The following is a 24,991-nucleotide window of genomic DNA, read 5'->3' as shown; positions in this document are numbered from 1 at the left end:
GGCAGGCCAGCCCCACAATGCCAGAGTGCAGATGCCAGGCCCCGGGGAAGGAAGGTTTTCCTAAATAAAACAGCAGGCCCGGGCAGGCGTCCACCCCGAGGCTCCAGGCCGGTGGGAATTGTGCAAACAGTCGCACAGACAACTCTCCCTGAACTTTTTCCTTCTTAATGAGCTTCCTGGTTTTCTCAAGTGCATGTGCCAAGTTGGAAACCTAATGTGTCCATCCGCTTCCGTCCACCCTCTGCAGCGGGGTTCTGAGTCTGCCCCGCACCTCAGCACCCTTCAGGTTTGTGGGGGGAAGCATGCGAAATGAGAACCCCGTTGGGCATGTCTCAGCCCATGGCGGCTGGGGCCCTCCCTCCATCCCTGTCCCCACGCAGGCTGGTCCTAACCCAGGTTTTCTGTGTTCTGTCTCCTCTGAGGGATCAGTTCCCTTGAACTCTCCAGAGCACACGAGCCTGTCCTCTGCCCCCTGGATACTCCCTGACCCAGACCCTCTCTGGCCACCTCCCCTCTACCCTCAACTGGGTCAGTCCCCCGGCAGCTGTGGCGTTGAGAAGACCTCCCTCATGGTCCGATCTTGGGCATCTCGTCTCACTGTGGGCCTCAGTGTCCTCCCCTGTTTTAGGTATAGTACACACCCCCATAACCTGGAATGCTGATAAAATGAGATGATGTCTAGAAAGTGCCTTTTCTAATAGTGGGAGCTTCATAAACCCCATGAATGTGTGTTGTTATTTCTATTATCACTCCTCCCAAAATACCCTGTGTCTCAGCTCCAGGCCTCTGCCCACTAGGTCCTCCTTCCCGGACTGCCCTGTCCAACCTGGTATACCTGGAGATACCTATCCACCTTCCACAGCTCAGCTCAAACTATTCTCTCACTGAAGCCTCTTCTACACCCAAGCCCCAGACCCCGGGGTGAGAACCAACCAGCCCTCCCCACATGCTCCCTACCGCAGCTCCCGCCCCGGCCCTGGAACTCTGGGCATGAGGAGTCTCACTCTCTCCTGATCCCAGCCCCCAGCACTACGTACGTACGTCCCTGTAACTGGCACACAGCTCTCTTGAGGGAGGTTTTGTTGTCACCCCCTTGTATAGATGAGGAAACAGAAGGGCAGCAGGTTACATGACTTATCCAAGGTCACAGAGCTAGAAGCTGACTTGGGATTTGAACTCAGGTCTCTCTGATCCCCAGTGTCTGCTCTTAACCTCTCCAGCTAAGAGGGGGAACAAGGCGGAGGAACAGCGGCAGCGGGTGTGAGCTGAGCCCCAGGGTCAGACCCCGAGAGCACCTGGGATTCTGGCCTCAGGACGCAGAGGGGGTGCAGCCCTGCTCATGCCTGAAACAGAAGCCCCTTCCTGCTGCCGGTTCACGCCAGCACCAACGCCACCTCTGGACCAGGGAGCACTCCCAACAAGCTCTCCGGCTGCCCCCGCCACACTTTGGGTGATGAGGGTCTCAAGCACTGGTTCTCAAAGTGTGGTCCCCAGACCAGCGGCCTCAGCTGGGAGCTTGTTAGAAATGCAAGCTCTCAGGCCCAGTCCCAGACCCGCTGAGTCAGAAACCCTGGGAGCTGCGCCCCCAGGGACAGACGCAGAGTACAGCGGCAGACCAGTCTGGCCTCCACCAGGAAGGCCCAGCCAGCCCCAAGCCGTGAAGGTGAGCGCAAGGGCGTGGGACAGTGAGCCTGACGGCCTGGGGTCAGCCGGCTCTGGCCTTGCCCGTGGTGACCCACAGCAGGTCCTCCCCTCTCTGGCTTCAGAGCCCTCAAGGTAAGGTGTGGGGGCCACCCTCCTGCCGAGAACACATCCCATTTATATTCCAACCCTGTGACCATCACTGCCGTTCTCAACCACCGGGGCACAGTTCCCTGCGGACAAGATGATGTTCTCAGGGATGAAGGTCACCAGAGAGGAACCCCAACAGGGACACTCTGTGTTGGAAGGACGGGGAGTGCACAGATGAATGAACCACGTGACTATCAGAGCAGGAGAGGAGGATGCTAATGGAGTCACACTGATAAGCAAGAGCACCATCTGCCTACACCCTGTCTGCACACCCTCCTGCCAGCAGAGGGGCGCGCAGAGGTTTCTGGGATGACAACCAGGCCCACATCGGGTCGATGAGACCGGGCGCACTTTCCGGCTTCCCCCTGTAAACCTTTCCATACGATGTGAATTTTGTACACTGAGCAATGTTATTTTTCATCAAACAAAAATTACTTAAAAATAGCTTTACAGGCCTATTACTGAGCAATGCAGTAGAATGAGAACTCAAAGAGATGCCTCTGGGGTGGATGGAGGAGGTGGCGGAGCACAGGGCACACGTGTGGTGTTCTGGGTAAAAAAAAACGTGTTGAATACAGAGCTCCTGACACCTGCTAGGACACGGAGGAACCTGGAGGCGTCATGTGAAGTGAAGTAAGCCAGTGGTCCCCGAGAGTAGTCAAATTCAGGGGCAGACAGCAGAACGGAGTCACCGGGGACCAGGGGAGGGGAGAGGGCAGTTAGTGTTTACGAGGATGGTTTCAGTTTGGGACGATGAAAATCATGTTTCTGCAGATGGACGGTGGTGACGGCAGCACAGTAGTGTGAATGGTTTCATGCCACTGAGCTGTCCACTGAAAAATGGTGAAGATGATAAATCTCCCATTAGGGGTATTTACCACAATTGGGGGGAGAATCCAGAGAGAAAAGACATTTAAAAAAAAGGTTCCGACAACATGTGTGCCTGATGCACTTCTGTCTGTCTGGGAGGGATGCAGGGCCGGCCCTCCACCCCTCACTCTGCCTGGAATTCTCGCCATGAGACGCACCAGCACAGGGCGGGGCCAGAACCAGCACCTCCCCTCCGAGGGCCTTGTGGGCGGGGTCACAGCACCTCCCTCCAAGGGCCTTGTGGGCGGGGTCACTCTTTGTAAGGAGGGGCTGTCCTGTGCACTCTAGGATGCTGAGTGTCCTTCACCTCTACACACCATATGCCAGTGTCTCCCCCTGGTCGTGACAACCATAGACGTCCCCGGGGGACAAAATCACCATCCACTGAGAACCCCTGGGAACTGTACATGCCCTGCGGTCCCGAGCAGGTGGAGAAGGGCTGTCACATCCCGGGCAGTCTTGGCAGTGAGGATCCCACACTCGCCCCTCCTGCCCGGAGGCCAGGCTGAGACACCCTCAGGTAGTCACCATGGGCTCTGCACACACACACACACCCACCACCACCACCACACCGGCAGCTGCCCTTACCCAGCCTGATGTCGCCCTCCAGGGTCATGAGCACGTTGCCGGCCTTCAGGTCCCGGTGGATGATCTTCTTGCTGTGCAGGAAGTTGAGGGCTTCCAGCATCTGGCGACAAACGACCTGAATCTGGGGCTCGGTGAGGCCTCGGTCCAGCTCTGGAAACGGAGAGAACGGATGTCGATTCAGCAGACACTGGCTGCAGGCAACGCCATGTCCGGTCCACAGCAGGTATGAGAGACACGAGAGCCCCAGCATTACCGAACACCTCGCGTCCAAGCACCTCACCTGCCACCTGCCTCCTGCCTCCTCCTCACAGTGGCCTCGTGGAACAGGCACAGTTATTTGCCCATTCTACGGATGAGGACACAGGCGCGCAGAAGTCAGGCCACTTGCTCAAGGTCACACCACTATCACCTAACAGCAGTGATTACTGTTACATATATTTTTTGTTACTGCTCAAGCTTGCCGGGGACATGAAGACTTGACAACAGCCCTGGCCAGTATGTCTCAGTTAGTTGAGCCTTGTCCCGTGCACCGAAAGGTGGTGGGTTCAATTCCCAGTCAGGGCACATACCTGGGTTTCAGGTTTGATCCCTAGTTGGGACACATACTGAAGGCAACCCGTCGATGTTTCTCTCTCATATTGATGTTTTCTCTTTTTGTCTCTCCCTTTCTCTCTCTCCAAAATCAATGAAAAGCATATCCTCTAAAACAACGAGGTATCACCTCACACCTGTCAGAATGGCCGCCATCAACAAATCGTCAAACAACAAGTGTTGGCGAGGGTGTGGAGAAAAGGGGACTCTAGTACACTGCTGGTGGGAATGCAGACTATGCAGCCACTATGGAAAACAATATGGTGTTACCTCAAAAAATTAAAAATCGATCTGCCATTTGACACAGTGATCCCACTTCTAGGAATATATCCTAAGAAGCCTAAAACACCAATCAGAAAGAATAGATGTACCTCCTTGTTCATAGCAGCACTCTTTACAATAGCTAAGACCTGGAAACAGCCCAAGTGTCCATCAATAGATAAGTGGATAAAAAAGCTGTGGTACATGTACACAATGGAGTACTATGCAGCTGTAAGTAAGAAAGATCTCTTACCCTTTGAGATAACATGGAGGGACCTGGAGAGTATTGTGCTAAGTGAAATAAGCCAATCAGAGAAAGATAAATATCACATGACCTCACTTATTTGTGGAATACAATGAACAAAAAAAGCTGATGAACAAAATAGACCCAGAGACACAGAAAGGAATACGGTTCAGAATGACAGACCTCAGAGGAGGGGGTTGAGGGGAAGGGATGAGATAAACCAAAGAACTTATATGCCTGTGTGCATAACCAAAGGACACAGACAACAATGCTGGGGGGTTGGGGAGGACAGGATAGGGAGGAGGGTGTCTAGGGGGGAAGAAAAAGGAGAAACATCTGTAACAACAATAAATTAATAAAAATTGGTGGAAAAAGAAAAAATTAAAAATAATAAATAAAATTAAAAGCATATCCTCAAAAATAAATAAATAAATAAAACTTTTTAAAAACAATCTAATAATACCCCCATTGAGCTCTTACAAAATGGTGCAGATCCCCACTTTTCAAAACGCCTCGCCCAGGTGCCCCTCTTTGCCTCCTGAGGGTGTGGGGTTGGGCAAAGGCGTCATCGCGTCCATCTCAGGGCGCAGAGGGAACAGAATGAACAGAAGGGAACAGAATGAACGAGGATGAGTGAACAGAATGAACAGAAGGGAACAGAATGAACAGAAGGGAACAGAATGAACAGAAGGGAACAGAATGAACAGAAGGGAACAGAGTGAACGGGGACGAGTGAACAGAATGAACAGAAGGGAACAGAATGAACAGAAGGGAACAGAATGAACAGAAGGGAACAGAATGAACGAGGACGAGTGAACAGAATGAACAGAAGGGAACAGAATGAACAGAAGGGAACAGAATGAACAGAAGGGAACAGAGTGAACGGGGACGAGTGAACAGAATGAACAGAAGGGAACAGAATGAACGAGGATGAGTGAACAGAATGAACAGAAGGGAACAGAATGAACAGAAGGGAACAGAATGAACGAGGATGAGTGAACAGAATGAACAGAAGGGAACAGAATGAACGAGGACGAGTGAACAGAATGAACAGAAGGGAACAGAATGAACAGAAGGGAACAGAATGAACAGAAGGGAACAGAGTGAACGGGGACGAGTGAACAGAATGAACAGAAGGGAACAGAATGAACAGAAGGGAACAGAATGAACGAGGACGAGTGAACAGAATGAACAGAAGGGAACAGAATGAACAGAAGGGAACAGAATGAACAGAAGGGAACAGAATGAATGAGGATGAGTGAACAGAATGAACAGAAGGGAACAGAATGAACGAGGATGAGTGAACAGAATGAACAGAAGGGAACAGAATGAACAGAAGGGAACAGAATGAATGAGGATGAGTGAACAGAATGAACAGAAGGGAACAGAATGAACGAGGATGAGTGAACAGAATGAACAGAAGGGAACAGAATGAACAGAAGGGAACAGAATGAACAGAAGGGAACAGAATGAACGAGGACGAGTGAACAGAATGAACAGAAGGGAACAGAATGAACAGAAGGGAACAGAGTGAACGGGGACGAGTGAACAGAATGAACAGAAGGGAACAGAATGAACAGAAGGGAACAGAATGAACGAGGACGAGTGAACAGAATGTGTCAGTCTTCCCACCAGTGTCCTGCTTTCTCCCCAAGAGCCCCACCCCTGCTCCTGACAGGGGACAGAGCAGGGAGGTGCTCACAAGCCAGGCGAATTACAGGGGTGAAGGTGTGAAGGACACCTGCCCTAGTCAGAGCCACCCCGCCACCACCGCGAGGGACCAAGGAAGACTCACCCAGCATGATGGCGTCCACAGCTCCCCCAGGACAGAACTCGATCATGATCTGCAGAAAACACAGCAAGGTCACGAGGGGCAGGGACACACAGCCAACAACACGGGAGACCCCAGGGCCCAGCCCCAGCCCAGGCGGGACCGGCCAGCGCCAAGGCCCTTGCTCCCCGGCCTCTCCGCCTGCCCAGGGCCTGTGCAGTCCGCACCCTCCTCAACCCTCACAGGGGCCTCGAACACCCAAAGGAGCTGCTGGGACACTTTGTCTATCAGAAAAAGAAAAACCAAGTTGCCATGGACACCCACAGGTTCAGAGAGCAGCCATTTCCGCCAAGCCCCCACCCTCCCTTCCCCTCCGCCCTGTCCTGCCCTGCCCGCTGTCCCCACCCGCCAGCTGCCCCTTTCCTGCACTCCACAGCCAGGGGTCTCAAAGGACACCTTCAGCCCCCACGGCCGTCCAAGTCCTCCTGGAATCCTGGCACCTGTCTCTCGCCCCTCTCCATCTTCCAGATCCTGGGGCCCTGGCAGCCTCGGGGCCTTGAAGAGCAGCCCCGGTGGAGAAACGGAGGCCCAGAAAGCAGATCGTTTAGACAAGGTCCCAGACTGGAAAGCAGGTGTTCTACCCTCAGGTTATTCCGGCGAGTATTCGTTAGTTCATTCCCTCCCTCTCTCCCTCCCTCCCTCCCTCATTCCTTCACTCCCTCCCTCATCCATTCATCCACTGCACACACACCTACCACCGCCCAGAGGTGGCAGGCCCTGGGAGGGGCGCCAGGCCCTGGGAGGGGCGCCAGGCCCAGGGGTTCCCGGGCCCAGCCCAGTGCGGGAACTGAAAGCGATCGGAGTGAAAGGGACCTGAGCACCGATGCTCTGGCCTACTCCCGGCTCCGCTGCTCGCCGCCTCCGGGCTCACGTGTGCAAACACGCTTCCTCTTCTCCTCCAAGTGCGGATTCAGGCCCTGGCCGCTTGGCTCGGCGGTTAGCGCGTCAGCCCGCAGAGCAGAGACGCGCGGGTTCGATTCTGGTCAAGGGCACGTACCTCAGATACGGTTCGGTCCCCAGCCCTGGTCAGGGTCGTACAGGAGGCAACCAGTCGATGTGTCGCTTTCACATCGATGTCTCTCTCTCTCTCTCTCTCTCCCTCACTCCCTCCCACTCTATCTGGAGATAAGTGGGAAAATATCCTCGGGTGAGGAAATAAAAAAGAACTTATTACTTATTTTTAAAAAATAAATAAATAAAATATAGTACGAATTCGGGGGGGGGGATGACACAAACTTCGAGACACTCCTGGACTCCCCAGCTCGGGCTCCTGGCCCTGCCGGCTGAGACGTCCCTCCACTGAGAGGCAGACACGCTGGCGTGGGGTGGCTGGAAGGGCTGACACCTCCTTGTCTGACAGGGTGCAGCCGAAAAGGCACAGATGGCACCCTTGGGTCCAGGTGCTGGTAGTGACACTTCACTGGCCACGCGACCTTGGGTGAGGCACCTCATCTCCCCAAGCCTCAACGTCCCCCTCTGTGCAACGGAACTCATCCCCTCTGCCTGCAGCACCATCGAGACCGTCCAGTGAGCGCCACGCCAATGAATACGCGCTCGCTGAATCTCCGGCAGACGAAGTCACCAGAAAGCATCACGCGTAGACTCCGTGACTTAGGCTTCCTACAAAAGCACGCTGCAGTTTATCAACCCACCCGCAGTCATTATCAAGAGTCAGCACGAGAAGTGGTCAAGCCCAGCGGTTCCTGCCTTCAGAGAAACTGTCCCTTACACAACACCCGCACCCAAGGTCCCCGTGACCCCCTCCCGGAGTTCAGCACCAGGAAAGTTCCACGCTCCACCAATCTTGTTGGCTTCCTCTTCTGCAGTTCGAGAGCTCATGACCCCTTGCTCTTCCCTTTTCTCTTTTTCTCTTTTGCCTTGGCTGCTGGGAAGCTCTGAGCTTAGCTTTGGTTTTATTCCCACAAATAAATGCGCCAACGTTCGGGTGGATGCCAGGGCTCCACACATGGCCTTGCACAATGTGTGTACGGACCTCGGTGAAGTCTTACAGGAAGTCGCTGCCCTGTCACCCACACTCAAAATCCTGAAGCTTTTTGAGCCAGCAGTCCTCGGCATTTACCGGGGCATTAACCAGGGCACTGTCACAGTGACGCCCCGCCACCCTTTTCGTAAAGACTGCCCGGCAAAATGGTTTGGGTTTCCCTCTCTTTTTTTGAAAGTGTTTGTTTTTTTCCCCCTCCTCCTTTTGATTTTCTTTCTTTATTTGTTTTCCCTTTATTGACCTTAGAGAGAGAGGAAGGGAGAGGGAGGGAGAGAGAGAAACATCGATGAGAAAGAACATTGACTGTCCACCTCCTGCGTGCCCCCCACTGGGGATCTGGCCCACAACCTGGGCATGTGCCCTGACCGGGAATCAAACCGGTGACCTCTTGGTGCCTGGGTTGATGCTCAACCACTGAGCCACACCATCCAGACTCCTTTTGGTTTTAAATGTTTCATAGCTTCGTGCCTTTTGCGTGATGCAAAAAAAAAAGAAGGAAAACACAAACGTGACCCTTTGGCTCTTACTGGCTTTTAATGCTTACCTCTCAGCTTCACAGTGGCTGCAGCGGACTCGTACAGACAATGTAGGGGGTTAATTAACAAAATAATAACCTCCATAAATAAAATAATAAATATAAAGAAAAGAATCATCTTAATGCCTTAGGAAGTTACTAAACATGCATGCTTCAAGAAGTGAAAGGAAGCCACACATGAATACCCAGGGAAGGTCTGGCCAGTATGGCTCAGTGGCTGAGCATCGACCCCTGCACCAAGAGGTCACCAGTTCGATTCCCGGTCAGGGCACATGTCCAGGTTGTGGCCAAATCCCCAATAGGGGGCATGCAGGAGGCAGCCCGTCGATGTTCTCTGCCATCCATGTTTCTCTCTCTCCCTCTCCCTTCCTCTATCTCTAAAAAAATCAATAAAGGAAAAAAAAAATTTTTTTTAAAAACAGGGAAGGATTCAAGTGGGTCTGTACTTGTATTTTCCACTTTTAGTCAATGAATATGTGTTATAAAGTTTTATATTAGGAATAAACTTTTTTTTTAATGAAAAGAACTGGCCTTCATCGATGTTTCTCTCTCTTCCTCTCTCTCTCTCTCTCATATCAATAAAGACAAATATTTTGTGAAGAAGAACTGGCCTGAAGCAGCCCCAGGCTGCAGAGGCTCCTGCTCCTGGGAGGGCTCCTGCGTGTGCCCATCCACAACGAGAGCTGCAGCAGCCTGTGCCCGCCGCGTCCTGGGAGGACCGAGGGTTCCTGGCTGCAAAGCTCAAGGCCTCTGAGCGCCCAGCAAGCCCCGACCCCAAAGCTCCCAGCACCGCGGGCCGACTCCTGGGACCCAGAGGCTCGTCCCTCGAGCTCCCTCCGGATGGCCAGCAGCCTGCGGCTCAGGGTTCTCTCTGGACTGTGAGGCTTGTGATCCGTTCCACCCATGGACAGTTAACTGAGGGCCCACCAGGGGCCCCATGGTGCTAGACTCAGCGGGGGACCTAAAAGTAGTGTTCAATCGGTGAACACCATCTGGGCCCCTAGTCTGTGACAAGCCTGGGGACTGGTGACCTAGGACAAATCAGACAGGTCCCTGCCCCAAGGCCACAGGCAGAGGCAGATACATGGTGGCTGCATTATTACCCAGAAGCCTGTGGCTGAAGTGGTTAACCAGGCCTGAGACTATCCTGGGGGGCTTCCCAGAGGAGGAGACCCCCAGGCTGGATTTTGAAGGACTAATTAACCAGGTGCAGAAAGACAAGGGCATCCAGGCGGAATACAAGTGCAGAGGCAGGGCTACATGGACGAGTGTGGACGGGGGAGGGTGGGGTGCTCCAGGGGGTTCAAAGGGTGGGAAGAGAGCAGGCCGTAAAGGTACACTGGAGCGTGAACATCTCAAAGCATGAACTTTATCCTGAGAGCTGTGTGTGTGTCTGGGGACAGGCACCAAAGGGTTTGGGCAAGGGGTGACGTGGACAGGTTTCTGCCTCCAGGAGACCCCCACGGATGCGTTGTCCCTAGACGCTGGGAAAGCGGGGGAACGGTGGATTTGGGGCAAACAGCAAAAAGGCTGTTCTATCAGTCCTGGGCCCCCCGAATCCATTCCCCCGGTTCACACGGCAATTCTTCCTTTTCCCTTCCAGAAACAGCCATGAGCGCTGGGTGAGACCGGTCTCACCCCCGGCGGGAAGGGGTGCCTGTCAGGGAAATTCTCTGCCTCCTGCCCCTATGGCCGGTTCGAGGCTGGTCTACTCGGAGCACAGCTGGTGGGTTCTGCTTGACGCTGCGGGAGGCCCTGAGGCCTCCCTCCGGAGTGGGTTAGGAAGCACACGGCCCGACGGTTGCTGGCAGCCACCTTGCAACCACGAGGGAAGCCAGTGTGCAGACAAAGCTGACACAAAGAGAATCACAACGTGAGGGAGCCCTGCCCCAACTCCCCTGCAAACCCGCCGTCCTCTGGACTTTTCAATCGGAACCTGCAATTAATGTTCTTCTGTTGCTCAGGTTAGTCTGAGTTGAGATTTTTCCGTTCCTTGCTACAGAATGTATCTGATCTCACGTTTGGTAGGAGATAATGAGGCTGAATTAGGGCAGGGAGGACGGAGGGCAAGGATGCCAACCTGCTGGGAATCTCTCGGGGGAACCAGCTGAAAGCACCGCCCAGGGCTTCTGAACTTGAAAGGCATCACGATCACCTGGTGAGCTTGTTAAAACACAGACGAGGAGCCCGCCCCAGAGTTTCTGGTTCAGTAGGTCTGGGGTGGGGCCCAAGAATCTGCGTTTCTAACAAATGGGCTGGGGATGCTGCCGCTGGTCCCCGGACCAAATTTTGAGAACCACTGCTCGACAGGAATTTGCAAAAGATCGAGAGGCCTAGACCCTGGAGCCCCATCTCTCCGGCCCCCAACAAAAACAGCGTAGGGGGTACGTAGAGAAATCTTGGAGACAGCGTGACAGAATTATCATCTCTCATGCTCCTTATTCAGCTGAACTTCATCAGCAGTGTTTCTCAACTTCTTGCCTCTGACCCAAGAGCGCGGGGCCACCATCCGTGGGGCCTTCCCCAGCGGTGGCTGGAAAAGCCCTGGGTAGCGGCAAAGGGCTCTGGGGATTTGCATGAGAAAACCTGGTCAGATGGAAACAGACGGAGTTTTCCATGAGCATTTTGAAAACAACAACAAGGCAGGTCGGCCTGAGCTCGGACACAGGGCACACATGCTGGCGAGGGGGCGCTGGCACCTCCCGGGCCCTCCGGTCGGACCAGGACCCTCCGCGTGACTGGCCCCCTCCGCAGCTCTCATGACCTGTTTCCTTGGAGACCTCGGCCCATACACAGCTCATGTGCCGGATGGGGGACTGGACAGCAGCCTGTACTCGCGGGCTTCCCTCTCTGGCTGGAGGCCAAAAGAAACTGGAAACCTGTGTTTACCTCCATCCCCGACCGTTTAGACCAAGCAGCTGTCGCGGTGCAGTGTGCGGGTCAGGGCCTTGCCGCGTGATCCTGGCGGGCCACCTGGGCTCTGCGATCATTCATTCATTCGTGCGTGTATTTATCAGGCAGCTGCCCCAGACCCGCAGCCTCAGCCGCTGGGATATCGCACTGCCCCGACACAGCTCCATTCGGGGAGCACTCGCTGCTTCTGGGCCTGGGACAGGTCACTCTAAATCTCCTCCGGAGCGGTGCAAGTGCGGCCTCCACTCAACACCCTGCAGGGCCGGGAGCCCAGAACGTAAAACCTCTTTTCTCTGCGATCGACCCCGCAGGACTGAACAGTAACCCCAAGGTGCTGGGCCAGGCTGACGGCCACACTGCTCACCTCTGTGGGCTCAGCTCCATGCCCTCCGCCTCCCCACAACGTGAGCGGTCGCCAGGCTGCGTGACCGGGGCCAGCCTCAGTCTCCCCAGCCGTGGCATTTTACAGGAATTGAAAGGTCACGCTGGGCCAGGCCCCAAGCCAGGTGCTTTGCGTGGATAATCTCACGAACTATTTGAGACAGGTATCCGGAAAAAAAAAAATGCCTGCACCTCATGGAGTTTATTGTGAGAATCAAACGGGATCACGTGTGCCAAGCACTTAGGCTATCACCTGGCACCCAGGAAGTAAATGCTTGATAAATGTTACGTATTCCCACTTCACAGACGGAGAAACTGAGGCTCAGGGAGCTTAGGAAGGCCACACAAATAGTAAGTGGCAGAGCCAGGATCTGAACTGGGGCCTATTTGGGTGCCAAGTCTGGGCTCCGTTTATCTGCCCGATGAAAGAGACCTAGGGACCCCATCCCGCCTTCCTTATGCCTCAAAGAGGAAGCCACAGAAAGCTTGAGTCACACACAGCCCCTGGGTGGGTGACAGAAAGGGCCCCACTGATCAGCTCACACATACCAAGCGAGCTTGCTCACCCAGAGATAAGACAGCCAGGATGTCCCAGCCCAGATAAGAGGACCCGTGGAGCACCCACAGGGTTTAAACATTAAGTTTTATAGCCCACAGGCCACAGAGCCAAGCGGTAGAATTGGGTTGGCAAGGCCACGGCCTGGCACTGAGGGACACCTGAGACACGTTCAAGCCACAGGCGAGGCGTCAACACCCTGGTGACCACAGTGCTCTGGACTTGGATCCCCTGACCTCCTCGGCCTTCTCTGAAGCCCACGGGGCTACTGGGTAGGCAGAGGTACTTGAGAACTAAGTGCTGAGAACACTGCTGGAACTAAAACCAAGTGAGCTACAGCCAGGAGGTCTGCACAGTCCCAGGTCTGCCACTGTCCTTCTGTGGGGCTGTCCTATCCCCTGTCCTGCTCTGAGCCTCAGTTTCCCCACCTGGAAAACGAAGCTTTCAACAGCCACAAAGTCATTTGCAACAATGACATTTCGGGGTTCAAGGTGCCTGAAGTCACTTTATCTTTGAACAGGCCGTTTATATTTATAAAAGTCCATTCATATCACTCCCGGAGCCCGGGACCTCGTCTATGATCAATAACTGTTTGACGAATGAAAGAATGAATGAATGAACAGGAATGCAATGTTTCAGTGGCCTTCAGATGGCCAGAAGGTGACCAACAGAGCTGACAGCCAGGTTCTGGGAAGGCAGACAGGACGGCAAGCCTGCCCCTCTTCTGTCCCCCGAGAGAGGAGACGACAGCCACCACTGCTGAGCGCGAAGGCAGACCTGCTACCTCGCTGGGCATCCTATAAGCGTCCGCTCGTGTACGTCCGTGAGCAGTCATGTTCATCCCTCTTACAGAGCGGGAAACTGAGGTTGGTGGGGAAGGGGCCACCCCAGAGCCACTCAGCTTCTAAGTGACAAACCCAGGTCTGACGGGCTCCCAGACAGGGGGCGCTGCCGTGGCAGCAGGAGCACAGGCCTTTCCCTCCCGGGCTGCTTGCTCCGGGGAAGCTGTGCTGCAGTCAGCCCCCCGGCCTCCCTCACCGCACGGCACTGCCCCCAGCGTGGGGACACCCACCGGGCCAGCGGGTAGAGGCTTCCAGTCACTCAGCAGAGGCCTAGAGCAAGGAGTCCAGAGTGAGCCACCAGAAACCCCAACAGTCAACACATATCCCCAGCCTCTCGGCCGCCTGGCCCCGGGGGTGGAGTCCCAGAACCTCCACTCTCCGAGCTGCTGTCCGAACAATGTGGCCACTGAGCGGCGGCCCACACCACAGGCCTCCCAGGAACGCTGGCCCCGCCACCCCGCCCACCCACACGCGCACAGGAGGCCAGGGAATGCGGGCTCCCCTGCGCCTGGGGGAACTGAGCGCCCCCGGCGGGAAGGAAGGGGGAGTCCGAGGCGCCTCCACACCCCTGTGCCGGCCCGAGGGCCAGGGCATCTCCGGGGTGGTCCTGCGGTGATTCAAATCCGGGGTGCCTACGTCGTGCCGACACTGTCTAGCCCGAGGGCAGAAGCACTGGTGTTGGGGTCAGCATCCCCTGACCTTAAGTCCAAATGCTGCCACTGGGCGACTCTGGGCGCGTGCTTAACCGATCTGAGTCCTTGGACAAGTTCAGAGGTCAACGAAGGCCCTGCCTCCTGGGTGGTGAAAGGAGCGTGTGAGCCGACGACACTGGCAGGCGGGCCCGTGGCGATGCTTGGGCACGCGGCCGCACCACAGGGGCGCCTGGGACGCCAAGACCCCAGGATCCCAGGCCCACCCCAGGTTTCCAGGCCCACCTGCCACATCTATAGGTTTCCAGCTGCACCAGGAGGGGCCGCTGCGCCCGAGTCCCAGGCCCAGGAAGAGTTCAGTTCTCCTGGCTGCAGCCCCGCGCCCACCCGCACCCCGAGTGACTCAGGCGTGCACCTTGTCAGCTCCTTTCTAACCTCTGTCTTCCCACGTCCGGCCTTCTCGGGGCAGAGACGCCATCCTGAGCCCAAGGGGACGAGCCACAGAGACCCTGGTCAAGTCACATGTGGTCACGCAGACACCCTGCTGTGACCCTGGGACCTGCTCTTTCCCTTGGCTAAATGTTCGCTTTTCAGGGAAGAAGTCACAGCCTGAGAGGCCCGCAGTCGGTCCTTCAGGGTGGTGCACGCACACACACGTGTGCCCCACGCAGCACGGTACACGTGTACAGGGAGGTCACAGGCCCCTCACAAGCCTATTTTGGGCCTCCCTGGGCCCGATGGCCTGGCACACATGCCCAGCGCCTCACCGGCCGGGCTCAGATAAATTCTTATAAAGTTTTTATAGGTTCAGGTGCTCTTCCCTTAACGACGGAGAGGTGTGACAGGGCTTCCCACAGGGCGCGGGACATGAGCAGGGTCACTGCGGACCTCTGTTTGTCTGGCATTGGGACCAATGTGCTGTGTGACCTTGGGTAAGCCCCAGACCCTCTCTGGAACCCAGCTGGCTCATCGTGCAATGGCTGTGTGACACCCAGTGGCAGGCCTCTGTGGTTCCGTCAACACGCCCCCCATCTGGCTCCGGTGCCCTTCTGGAGCCATGGGTCACGGGCTTGTGAGTGCTAATTGTCAAATTTTCAGAGATTTTTGTAAGCCAGTTGTTAAACACAACCATTATTAAAAATTAAGTTATATGCCCTGGCCGGGTTGGCTCAGTGGTTAGAGCACTGGCCTGCAGACCAATGAGTTGCGGGTTTGATTCCGGTCAAGGGCATGTACCTCGGTTGCAGTTCATCCCCAGCCCTGGTCAAGGTCGTGCGGGAGACAACCAGTCAATGTGTCCCTCTCACATCGATGTTTTTCTCTCTCCCTCCCTCCCACTCTATATAAAGATAAATAGAAAAAAAATGTCCTCGGGTGAAGATTGAAAAATAAAAAAAATGAAGTTATATAACCTTTTAGTTTGTTGGGGTTTTTTACCCTCACCCGAGGACATTTTTGCATTTATCTTCAGGGAGAGAGGGGGGAAGAGAGAGAGAGAAACATCGACGTGAGCCGGGGACAAAATGCAACTGAGGTACGTGCCCTTAGCAGGAACCAAACCTGGGACTCTCTGGACCGCGGACCGACGCTCTAACCACTGAGCCAAACTGGCCAAGGCTAACCTTGTAGTTTTAAAAATCCTATTAAAGCAAAGATGATCAATACGCAAACACACATCGCTTTCCTAATTATTTTACCACAGTCCTGCCATCTATACTCTTGGAGTGATTGACATCTCTGTGGCAGAAACACATCATCGAGGGAGACACATCCTTCCCCCCAGGTGAGCCAGGTGGTCCCCACAGCCTGAAACTGACGGTGGCAGAGACAGTCACATCACAGAAACAGGCAGACGCTGTGGACCAGGGCTGTTCTCAGAGTGCTGATTGTTAAACTTTTACCGTAAATGCCACTCTCTCTCACTCCCATAATACGTGTCGCAAAAGAGACCAGGCCTTGAGTGACTTTCCCAGAGACCGAAATCTGGCTCGGGCGGGGGCTGGGGGGCTGGGGGCAGGGAGAAACCAGAGCAAGCCTGTGAGGTCAGCCCGGGGTTTCCTGCGCTTGCTCCCAGGGTCAGTGTGCGCATCCGGAGCTGCCCTCCCACACTGTCCACACAGCGGCCACCAACCACATGTGGCCAGTGTTGAAAAGCGATCCTTTCACTCACTTTTGGGTAACTTACATTTGAAAACTGACAGGAGATTCTACTACCGGGAAACACTGAACAATGTTGGAACAACTGGGGAACGTGACTCTCTCTTGTCAACTATACATTTTATGACATCTAATTATAGCTCAATTTTACGAGCACTGTAAATTTTATGACATCTAAATATAGATTTCTGATGACAATTTAGCTCCTGCACTGAGATGTGTTGTAAGTGGAAAACACGAACTGGATTTAAAGGCTCAGAATGAAGAAAAAGAAAGAGTGAACCATCTCATTAGTACTTTTTACAAGTCAGAATAGTATCTTTGATATACAAGGTTAAGTAAATTGTATTATTTAAATTAATTTCATGTGTTTCTTTTTCTTCTTTTTAATGTAGCCATTAGAAAATGTATAATTTGCCCAGCCGTCGTGGCTCAGCGGATCGAACGTCGTCCCGTGGACTGAGAGGTCCCAGTTCGATTCCTGGTCAGGGCATGTGCCCGGGTTTCAGGCTTGATCCCTAGTGAGGGGCGTGCAGGAGGCAGCTGATTGATCTTTTTCTCTCACATGGATGTTTCCATCTTTCTCTCCCTTCCTCTCTCTCTAAAAAATCAATAAAAATATATTTTAAAAAAGAAAAGCCCTGGCCGGTTGGGCTCAGCGGTTGGAGCAGTGGCCTGTGGTCTGGAGAGACCCAGGGCACGTACCTCTGTTGCAGTTTGTCCCCGGCCCTGGTTGGGTCGTGTGGGTGGCAACCACTCGATGTGTCCCTTTCACGTCGATGTTTCTCTCTCTCTCTCTCTCTCTCTCTCTCTCTCTCTCCCCCCTCCCCCCCCCCACTCTATCTGAACAAAAAAATGAAAAAATATCCTCGGGTGAGGATAAACAAAAAAAAAGAAGAAAAAAAAAAGTTAAAAAAGAATTTTTTTTATCCTCACCCGAGGACATTTTTTGCATTTATCTTCAGAAAGAGCAGGAGGGAGAGAGGGGGGAAGAGAGAGAAACATCGATGTGAGAGAGATACATGGTGTGGTTGCCACCCACACGACCCCAACCAGGGCCAGGGACAAACTGCAACCGAGGTATGTGCCCTTAGCAGGAACTGAACCCAGGACTCTCTGGTCCGCGGGCCGACACTCTAACCACTGAGCCAAACCGGCCAGGGCAAGCCAAGAAAATGTTTAGTTAAATATGTAGCTCACTTTATCTTTCTACTGGGTGGCACCGGGTCTAGAATAATATGTGGGGTTTTCTCCCCCATTTGCACCATTTGATACTCAAAAGCAGAAGTGGTCAGAAGAAACCACTGGGAGGGTATTGCTAAGACTACAAATCCTGGTAGAAAATGATCTTATCTTGTGGTATGGTGAGTAACCTCCATTCCACCCCATCCAGGAGGAAGTCTGTCCTGGGTGCCGTGGCTGGGGAAGGGGTCCAGGACACTTGGGCAACTGCTCATTTCTCCTCCCAGAGCCCCACCCGAGAGCAGGCCCCAGGTCCAGGACTGGTTTTGTCAAAGACACCCACATAGCAATCCTGGCTCCTAGCATCACATATAAGGCCTGGTCCTGGCCACGAGATGGGTCCAAGAACCAGCCCACAGAAGGAAATATGGCAAAGTTGGTGCATCCTTCAACCCTGTATCACAGAACACTGAGACTTCTCCCTTCCACACTTGTGCACATGCTGTCCCTCTACTTAGCCTGTTCTTCCTTCTCTTAGTCCTCTGGAGAACTCCTATGCATCCTTCAAGATCCAGTTCAAATGTCCCTTCCTCTGAAGCCTTACCTGATCCAATGATGTTCTCGCATTCCACCCCTGGGGCTTCTGACCTCACCTATTCTTACCACATCCTTATTAACCTCATGCTTTTACTCTCCCCCTCAAATGTGATTTCTTTCTAAAACACAGAACACATGTCTCTCCCCCAGGGAAATTGCCCCTGGACCCTTTATCTAAAATAGTATTTCTCAAACTTATGCAAGCATCAGAGTCACATACAAAGCTCCTTAAGACACAGATTATGGCCCTGGCCGGTTTGGCTTAGTGGTTAGAGCGTCAGCCTGCGGTCCAGAGAGACCTGGGTTCAGTTCCTCCTAAGGGCACGTACCTCGGTTGCAGTTTGTCCCCGGCACCAGTTGGGGTCGTGTGGGTGGCAACCACACGATGTGTCTCTTTCACATAGATGTTTCTCTCTCTCTCTTCCTCCCTCTCTCCCTCCGGCCCTGTCTGAAGATGAATGCAAAAATGTCCTCGAGCAAGGATGAAAAAAATACACACACACACATTGCTAAGCCCTAACCAGTTTCTGATTCAGCAGGTCTGGGCTGGGGCCTGATAGGTTGCATTTCTAACAAGGTCCCAGGTGGTGCTGCTGGCCCAAGGGCTGTACTTTGAAAACAGAGCTAAGAGATCTGCCCAGCCAGTGTGGCTCAGTGGATTGAGCATCCCGCAAGGACTGAGAGGTCCTGGTTCGATTCCTGGTCAGGACACAAGCCCAGGTTGTGGGCTCGATCCCCAGTAGGGGGCGTGCAGGAGGCAGCCGATCGAGGTTTCCCTCTCACATCAATGTTTCTATCTCTCTCTTCCTTCCTCTCTAAAAAAGTCAATAAAAACATATTTAAAAAAGAAGAACCAGTGTAAACCCTTCCCCTCAGCATTCAGGGCACTGCCAGCACCACCCCAGCCGCCTGACTGCCCTGACCTTCCACCTCCTGCCGCCCGCCGCCTCCCCACCATCCAAACACGTCACACCTCCCCCCTCCACACCCCTGCTGGTGCTGGCCTATCCGCCCAGAACCCTCTGTCCCCTCAATCCACCCTTGATTTCACAATGTCTACAACCCAAGTCCCCAAGCAAGGAGACACCACCTTTCCAGGTTTACAAAGTAGCAAACGCAGGCTGTCGGGCGGCTATGAAACAGGAGGGTAGGAAACCGGCTCAGAGATAGCAGCAGCCCTGGGGGAGAAAGACCAGCCTAAAGTGACAACCGGGGGACAGAACATTCTTCTGTATCTAATTCAACCCCCTCAGACAGTCCCATTCTAGTTACAAAACATCCTCCTCCTCTATCTGGTTTTCCGGCGCTGGCACTTGCTAGCAGTGTGGCCTTGAGGGGAGGGGGCACTGAGCCTCTCTGGTTCCCATTTTCATCTGTGACGCGGGCGCGCCACCTCCCAGATGAACCACAAACGACACAGCGCAAGTACAAGTCCCGCAGAGGCCCCGCGCGCGGTACGCCGCCGACAAACGATGGCTGCTGTGGTGTTATCTCTGGACCTGAGAAAAGTAATGACCTTGGTTCCCGGCCACGGCCAATAATGGGCACCTAAAGGCTGTGTGGACGGACAGCAGGACGGATGGCCAGACCGATGGATGAGAAAACTCCTCTACGTGATGTCAAATGTGACTCTGTGGGGCCAGGTTAGCCACAGGCACTTAAAGCGCTTCAAAATCCTTCTAAAGAGGTTCTTGGGCTACAACACAGAAGTGCAAAGAGGTTATCAGAGTTGTTGATGACCGAAATAATACAGAGGAAGTGCCTGAGGCTTCGTCAGTAGAGACCAGCAAGGTCAGCAGATGGAATTCTATAGGACAATGAAAAATAGAGAGGCAGGTATTACCCTGCTGACATGAAAAAGCCTTCTGAATATCTCTTACATAAAAAGAGTAGAGTAGAGGGTAAAAACAAGTAACTGGTATGGTACAAATTCATCTTTTTACAAACACAGTGAGTATGGGAGTGTGGGTATATACAGAAAATCTAGAGAAACACACTCCAAGCACTATCAGTAGTTATCTCTGGTATAAAAATTTGGATGGTATTTCACTTTTTTTTTTTTTTTCGCTTTTGCTTTTCAACATACTCTCGTTTTTCTCTGACGACCATATATATCCCAGCTGACTCATTTTTTTAAAATTGATTTGAGAGAGAGGGAGGAAGTGGGGCTAGACTGAGAGCGAAAAACACACATCGATTTGTTGTTCCACTTATTTATGCGTTCACTGGCCGATTCTTGCATGTGCCCTGACTGGGGCCGGGGACGAACCACAACCTAGATACGTGCCCTTGACCGGAATCGAACCCGAGACTCTTTGGTCCATGGGCCGACACTCTAACCACTGAGCCGAACCGGCCAGGCCTCGATGTTTTTGTTATCTTTTTAAATTAAAATGATCAAGCATTACACGTCAATTCCAAACTCCCCCACCAATTTCCTAAAATGTAACTAAAACACAGCAACACTCTTTCTAGACATCAGAAACTAGCAGGGAAGGAGATGCCATGCTCACAACACCCACCCCTGACCCCAGCCTCGCTGGCAGCGGGCAGTAGCCGCCCTGTGACTGTGCCGAGAGCCAGCGCCCAGCCCCCACCACTGGGGACGCCGGCCGCGCCCGCTGGGCACCCTCCTCAGAGGCCAGCTGGGGACACGGGCACCCAGAGGCACTGGAGACTCGCTTCTCCAGCACCTCGTTTTGTTACAGCTGTACTGAGCTTCGGGGTCCAGTATGTCGTTTTACATATAAAACTCTGGCTAAGAAATGGTTTGGAAAGACACGAACTTCTGGGAAGTCCGGGTTTCGCAAGCTGAGAGGCAGCTGTACCGGAGAACGTCCGCGGGGGAGAGGCTGCCCGGGGTAGGCCAGCGGAGAAAAACCAGGGCACCCCAGACAGCGGGGGGCGTTAGAGACCCCCTTCCTTAGTGCTGCCATCGAAAGACAGCCACCCCCCGGGGCAACCACCGCTGTGGCAGTAACGATTCACTGCTACAAGTAACAGCAGCCAACGCTCGCCCAGCCCTCACCTGTGCCAGGTGCCCCCGAAGCACCTGCCATGAATTCATTCATTTAATCCCCATGACAACTCTGTGAGCCAGGCACTGTTTGTATCCCCATCTACCAGATGGAGAAACTGAGGCCCGGGGAGGTGACGAACGTGCCTAGATTACTCCCCTCGTCAGCAGCAGAGCCGGAGTCAAGGCCAGACAGGGGAGCCTCCAAGTTCCTCCCTGCTCTGAACCACTGTCCTGAGGCTTTGCGGCAAGGGGGGCAGGGGACCCGGAGCCCCCCTACTTCACTGTCTCCAGGCAGAGGCTGAGAAAGAGCTGAGGCCCTCAGGACCAGGCCACGCGGGCGAGGGGAGCCGGCGGGTGGCACCCTTACCCACAGCTTGCCATCGTAGTAGTAGGCACCCAGGAGCTTCACGATGTAGGGGTGGTCACAGGTGGCCAGGATCTCAATCTCCACGATGTAGTCCTCCAGCTCCTCCTCAGTCTTGGTCTCAATGACTTTGGCGGCAGCCAAGTCACCTGTCTCCTTGTTCTTGGCCTGCAAAGCAAAGACACAGTGTGAGCGAGCCGTGCTGGGCAGGAGCCGGACCCCGGCAGCCGGCTCAGAGGACGCTTGAGGTGGAAACTGAGGCCAGGTGTCCAGCTGGGGACGGAAGGCTGAAGCGGGAGAGACGCTGCCCTTGACAATGTCACAGTGTGAGAAACAATGTTCCGTGTTTAATCACATGATATGCATTTGAACAGTCCAACATATAGAAGATAAATAAAAATACCACGGTGACATAGCTGTACAAATACCAACACGGACAGACTCCTGAGTGTCCTGTAAAAATTCCAAGTCGCTGAATAGACATGGTACGATATTTTCATACAAAAAATGAGAAGAAAAGACACTTTCCCATGCTCACATGTATGTAAATACTTGGAAAACTCTGGAAAGATACTGCTTGACGGCCGGCTGGGAGCAAGCAGCCTGAGAACGGGAGTCGAGGGGCCTTTCACTCTCTGTGTGGTTTAAAATATTAACAGGAATGTTTCCTGCGTTTCTTTGTATCATTTCACACACATTAAAAGTAAAATGAAGAAGGGTTTTAAGTAAGTACCCACTAGTTACTTTTCTTTTTTTTTTAATCCTCACTGGAGGATATTTTTTTTATTGATTTTAAAAAGGAAGGGGGAGGCACAGAGACAGAAACATCGATCAGCCACACCCCCACCTCACCCTGCATGGATCCCGAGGGGAATCGAACCCACAACCTGGACATGTGCCCCCGACCAGGAATCGAACCTGCCACCTTCTGGTTCACAGGAAGATGCTCCAAACAACTGGGCCCCCCAGCCAGGGCCGGAGTGCTTCTCAGACGCATTTCATGTGGGCGTTAACAACTGTTTCTCACTGGGTGAAAAAGAAAATTTCACAACTACAGGGGTGGCTATAATTTTTTAAAAACAAAAAATAAGTGCTGGTGATGATGGGGAGAAACCAGAATCTTTGCGCGTTGCTGGTGGGAATATAAAACGGCACAGCCACCATGGACACCAGTCTGACAGTGTCTCAAAAGGCGCACACAGCACTAGCTGTGGCCCAGCAGCTCCTCTCCCGGGTGTGCACGGGCTAACAGCCGAGCGCCCGGCAGCTCCTCTCCCGGGTGTGCACGAGCTAACACCCGCGCGCCCGGCAGCTCCTCTCCCGGGTGTGCACAGGCTAACGTGCACGGGCTAACACCCGCGCGCCCGGCAGCTCCTCTCCCGGGTGTACACGGCTAAAATCTGAGCGCTGGGTTCGAGCCGATGCCCACACACCATGTTCACAGCACAGCTCACAGCCAGAAGGTGGAAGCAACCCAAGGGTCTACAAACAGGTGAACAGATAAACAAAATGTGGTCCACAGTCAACGGAACATCATTCCGACTTGAAAGGGCAATTCTGACATGTGGGCCAACGTGGATGAATCCGAAGGCATCACGCCGACTGAAATAACTGGTCACAAAAGGACAAACTCTCCACGATTCCACTTCTAATAGGCACCCAGAGTCAAAGTCAGAGACCAAAAATAGAACAGAGGTCACCAGGGGCTGGTCCGAGGGGGAAGGGGGAGGGGAAGTGAGTGTTTAATGAGGACAGTTTCTGTTTGAGGTGGTGAAAAGTTCTGGAAGTGGACAGTGGGGAAGGTCGGACAACACTGTGGATGTGCTTGATGCCACCGCACTGTATGCTGAGAAATGCCTCAAGGGGTCAGCTTTATGTTATGCGTGTTTTACAACAACTTTAAAACCGAGAGTGACAGAGAAATAACCGTGTAAATGATGCGAGCAAGTCCACCCACGGGGAGCTGGTGTCCAGGGAGCCGGGGCAAGACGCACAGTCCCGCGGGCACCCTGGGCCTTGGCGGCCGATCCGCAGCGTGCTGCTCGGGGGTCCGGTGCTGAGAGAGCACTCCATCCTGCAACAGGGGCCCTTAAAAGCGGGCTGCACCCCAGAGCCTCTGAACAGCCGTCTACTGGAAAGCAGTTTGCCCAGGATGCCGCCAGCAGCTGTGCTGGTCCCTGCCACGGTGTCTCCCTTGCGGACAGCATCACGCGCCACTCTGGTCTACGGCACAACTGTGCAACCCGAGACGCTGGAAAGGCCCACCTGCACCCCGCTCTGCAGGATGACGACGGGCATTCACAGCACCGCACGTGCTCACCACTGTAGCCAGCACCCCAGTGTCCCCGGGCTATAGACAGGCAGGTCCAGGTTCCAGAGGTGACATGACGGCCCAGGGCAGTGGCATGAGAGTCTGAATCTGGGTCCTCTGGCTTCATGCTTCTGCGCACTCCCCACCACTGCACAGGGCTCCCCGTCTTCTCCAGAACCGGAAGCCTCCAAGGCCAGATGCCAACGGGACAGCCCTGCACAGGGCACCCAGACTGGGAGACAGAAACCCTCCCCCTGGCCTCAGGGAGCCCAGGGCCAGCTGGAGAGACGCCCCCTCCAGTGCCCGAGGAAGAAAGCATGCTTCTGAGGGCACAGTGGGAACTGGGAGGGGTGCTGAACCTCGCCAGGGAGCCTTCTAGAAGAAAGTCATGTAAAAATAGGCAATTTTTACATTCGTGTGTGCATGTATTCTCCGTTTAGTACACGAACTCTGCTCACTGAGCTGCCGAGTCCACGCTTGTCACAGGCCCACTCTGCATAGGACTGCGGTCTACACTTCCATGTGGGCTAATCCATTCATCCCTCAACAACCCCACCACGCACGGGCGATTGTTATGTACAGACGAAGAGATGGAGGCAGAGTCCCCAGCGCCTCCGGTGACAAAGCCGGTCTGGAATGCTGCAGGCCTGCTCCTGGGTCTGCCCTGGTCACCACATCCCTCCTCCTTCAGTCCAGGAAACCTTCCACCCCTGGCCCAGGAGCCCAGTTCAGGGGTCGGAACTTCCTGTGGGGCCGGCCCCCGGGCTCAGTCCTTGTCCTAGAATTCACCCTGCTCACTCGGCCGGACCGGGGTGGCGTCTTCTCCCCTAATTCAATTTTGAAAGCTCGTTCAGAGCACTTTAAATCCCATCAGTAAGCAGTCAGGGGAGCACGCCCCCTCTCTCTCTCTCTCTCTCTCTCTCTCTCACACACACACACACCCCTTTAACTGATTACGTACCTGCCCTCTCATTTCTTTCTGATTCTCACCTCCCACTAGAGGACCATCAGAACATCCTCCACACTGTACAAAGCCCCTCTCAGAACCCAGAAGAGCAGTTCAGACTGGCTCCTTCCCAGCGCGGAGGGCTCAGCGGGGGCCTGGCCATGCGCGCCCAGCCGGTGGAGACCAGCGGACGGGCTGGGCAAAGGCCACCCTCCACCACTCACCTCTCACTCGACAGCGGGCGGGCGCAGGAGGCTGCCTGCCGCCTTCTCTGGGTTTCCTTGAAAGGGATGTTCCCCCCTGGAGGCGGGGGAGGCCCAGGCAGGTCCGTTTTCCAGGACTGCACAAAATCCGCCTGCT

General features: G+C 54.1%; 1 protein-coding gene across 2 annotated transcripts in view; it reads right to left on the bottom strand.

Moving 5' to 3' along the window:
• The window catches only part of STK10 (serine/threonine kinase 10), an 84,733-nt gene that overhangs the window by 40,802 nt on the left and 18,940 nt on the right, over positions 1 to 24,991 (bottom strand). For both annotated transcript variants that reach the window (XM_036282041.1, XM_036282042.1), the window contains exons 2-4: positions 21,378 to 21,542; positions 6,141 to 6,189; positions 3,250 to 3,399 (exon numbers count right to left, since the gene is read on the bottom strand). In XM_036282041.1, the coding sequence (XP_036137934.1) occupies positions 3,250 to 3,399; positions 6,141 to 6,189; positions 21,378 to 21,542 (364 nt within the window). The remainder of the gene's footprint in view (positions 1 to 3,249; positions 3,400 to 6,140; positions 6,190 to 21,377; positions 21,543 to 24,991) is intronic.

Source organism: Molossus molossus, unplaced genomic scaffold (genome assembly GCF_014108415.1).
Source record: "Molossus molossus isolate mMolMol1 unplaced genomic scaffold, mMolMol1.p scaffold_m16_p_4, whole genome shotgun sequence".
NCBI lineage: Eukaryota > Metazoa > Chordata > Mammalia > Chiroptera > Molossidae > Molossus > Molossus molossus.
Note: the sequence above shows the minus strand (reverse complement) of the source record. Positions and strands in the feature narration are given on the sequence as shown.